The sequence below is a fragment of the Anneissia japonica genome, unplaced genomic scaffold, assembly GCF_011630105.1.
Source record: "Anneissia japonica isolate Jap-2015-1 unplaced genomic scaffold, ASM1163010v1 scaffold284963_len57484_cov149, whole genome shotgun sequence".
In the NCBI taxonomy this organism is placed as follows: Eukaryota; Metazoa; Echinodermata; class Crinoidea; order Comatulida; family Comatulidae; genus Anneissia; species Anneissia japonica.
The window spans coordinates 6,115-9,177 of record NW_022708867.1 but is presented as its reverse complement, the minus strand read 5'-3'; the positions used below and the strand labels follow the sequence as shown (position 1 = coordinate 9,177).

Genomic DNA, 3,063 nt, shown 5'->3' with positions numbered 1-3,063 from the left:
GTATATATATATATATATTTATATATATATATGATACAGAATGAGCCATATAAATATTGAAATGTTACAGAAGAGGAATCTGCAAAAAGACACAAAGAAAAAAATCAGCTCCCGATGGGACTCGAACCAGGGACTTATTGCATGGTGAAAGTCATAACCACTTGACCAAGATGGCACTGTTGTGATTCAAGCGTCCCGGTACAATCAGAGTTCCTTTCATTCTTTTAACGTGTCTCATGTCACGATTTTGATATAGCGCTACTATCCCAATATATGCCATAGATCTACAAGATAAAGTACGCCGCCTTCTGTGCATTATTCCTGGATCTCGAATGGCATCTTGTCTTGTATCTATAAAAGTGATTTTAATGCCTTTTAATCACTTTATATAAGCATACAAGAAAATAATAGAGGATTGTCTTCTGCCCAATCACCACCAGAAGGATCCTACTACTGAATAAATTAGCATCTACGAATCGCATTTAAAAACTTCATTACTTACTCAAAACATGTGCAAGATGTATTATATTTTCTAGATTTAGGGCTCATTCTGTATCTTTATTTAAGAAACCTAACATTTTTAGATGTATTTAAACTTCATAAATTATGTATTTTAAATTTAATATCAGATTTATTTAATAATAGGCCTAGATTACTACATAGTTTATCTGATCATTTTGAAAATATTTGTCAGAGTTATACAACAATGTTTAATTACGAATATTATTTAACCATATCAAAATGCCGAACTAATTAGGGAGTTGGTTAAGAACGGGGCCAAGATCGATTAGACATGTCTATTTCTTGCCTTTTTTTGTATACCATGTGCATGTTTTTAATTTTTTGCGTATACAATAAAGAAATAAATGAAAAAAAGATAAATGATTAAAATAAATACAAAATTTTCACTATTTATAATAACAAACCCTCGCTTTGTTGCGTCATATATAATATTATGTAGGCATACTGATAAAATAATGGCACGCGATCGATCCACTTACATCAGCTCGGCCTAGCCAAACAAAGCCAATTACCATTAAGTCTTGCGTGGCGAGCCCTGGCTGGTAAATGTATGAATAACATTCTAAGATACACATCTTAATTCCGATCCTCACCAAATTAGGGGAGGTCGAGATACATGTAACATTGTCGATTTATGAAAATCTGAAGGAAACCAGTCCAGTAGTATTACCCTTCTCCTCACCTTTCGAGAGGTGAGAGTAATAATTTGAATAATTTTTAAAAGCGCGTAGAAAGGTCTACCTGTAAGATAACATTACTTACCGGTATTTATTTCTTGAAGCGTTGCGTGGCGAGTACCAATAACAAAATCATATCCATACATTATTTATTTAATTACTGATTTTTGTATTATTAATAATATTATAATATTCCTATTTTATATTATTATATAAATATATAAGTATATATAAATATAGGTATATATATATTTTGAAGGCCACTGAGTTTTTAAGAATGGATGTAGCATCTAAAAGGTTGACCTGAGAAAAGTAAACTAGTGTTAAATATTTCCACTTAACACAACTTAAATTTCTACTTACATTCCTGCATTGACAACACTCTCATTTATGGCTTTATTGATTTCTATTGTATGGTTAGTGAAAGCTGCAACGAGCAAGAAACCACCTGAAAACAACCGTAATATCTGTGACTACACCATAATTTATTATCTTATATTTCTGTATTTGAGGTATTTGTTTTAAAGCTCAATTCCCGCAAAATTTTACTTCATAAGAAAATCTTATTTTATATAATTATGTTATAAATATATATATATATATATATATATGAAATTGCTAGTTCAACTAAATTTAGACATTCTTAAACATGAAAAAATGTAAAATGAAACTGAAATTTGATTTTTTTTTTTTTTTTGGTGTGTGTTCAGCACAAAAATGAACGCGGAGGATTTATTCATGTTTGATTTTTGCGATAGGTCTGTGAAAGCGCCGGGAACATTAGCCTAGCAATACTGCCTACCCTTACCTCGATTTAGGTTCTGTTATAAAAACGGCTGATGATTTTTTCTATTGCTTGTATGTTGACTTTCGTGATATATAATATTTCATTAGAATTATTTCAAATTTAATAAAAACATGATTCTGACTATGATTTTGACAATTAAACGGGCGGGTTAGCTAAATACCACGACTTCAGCCGAGGGAAGCGTTGCTTGTATGGTGACGTCATGTATAATTATACCGTCTACCTTCTGAAAAGCACATACACCGTGTGATGACCGATGTGACGTTAGCGAGCAGGCTAAGGCATATTGTCGGAGTGTCCTGCTACGGTCGGGTGACAGACGAGTTCGATCGTAGGTCTAGGCCTGGGCCAGGTCTCCTGTACTGAGCTGATTGCGTTGCAAACGAATCGGGGTGCCTTCCCTTTTGCGTCAGGGCAGCTGGCAATGCACCCTGATTTCCTGCAATGCAAACGGCGAAGTTGAACCAGGTTCAACCTTCCCGGCGACTGTCGGTGACTGTCGCCGATGGGTGAACGATTTTATGGAAACCGAGTTTAACGAAATGTTAATCTCCTATGAGAAATAATCTCTATTTCTCTTTTTTCTTTATATTAATAATTAGAGTAAAGCATATGCAATTTAAAAAAAAAAAATTTTTTTTGTAAAATTTAGCTGGGAATGGGGCTTTAAGATAATTTGTTGATGGAAACTGTTTGAGTATACAGTAATAATACTTGCGGTTATCTATGTGGTTTGCGTACAGTATAGTCACTGTAGGGATGTGACAACGTTTAGTTAATAAATTGACAAATCTGTCAACACATACTAAAAAAAGGCTCTTTTAGTGGAATCATGCACACTCAGATTGCAGGTCATACAGAAAAATTCATTTAAGAATTTTTTTAGATGGAAAAGTGGTAAATTCTGTATAATCATAATTTTTGATTGGTGCAAAATTTTATAAAAACATATTTATTAGTTTATCAGTTCATGGTGCTTTACCATTACTTGAAAATAAAACAAATACAAAAAACAGTATGTATGTATATAATTTTTACTTCATAATTTCAAACATA

At 32.6% G+C, this 3,063-nt stretch overlaps 1 protein-coding gene across 1 annotated transcript in view; it reads right to left on the bottom strand.

Annotated features, from left to right (window-relative positions):
• Positions 1 to 1,222: 1,222 nt before the first annotated feature.
• The window catches only part of LOC117106594, a 3,814-nt gene continuing 1,973 nt past the window's right edge, over positions 1,223 to 3,063 (bottom strand). Inside the window, exon 4 of the mRNA XM_033247976.1 lies at positions 1,223 to 1,647. Within this exon, the coding sequence (XP_033103867.1) occupies positions 1,559 to 1,647 (89 nt within the window). The 3' untranslated portion in view covers positions 1,223 to 1,558. The remainder of the gene's footprint in view (positions 1,648 to 3,063) is intronic.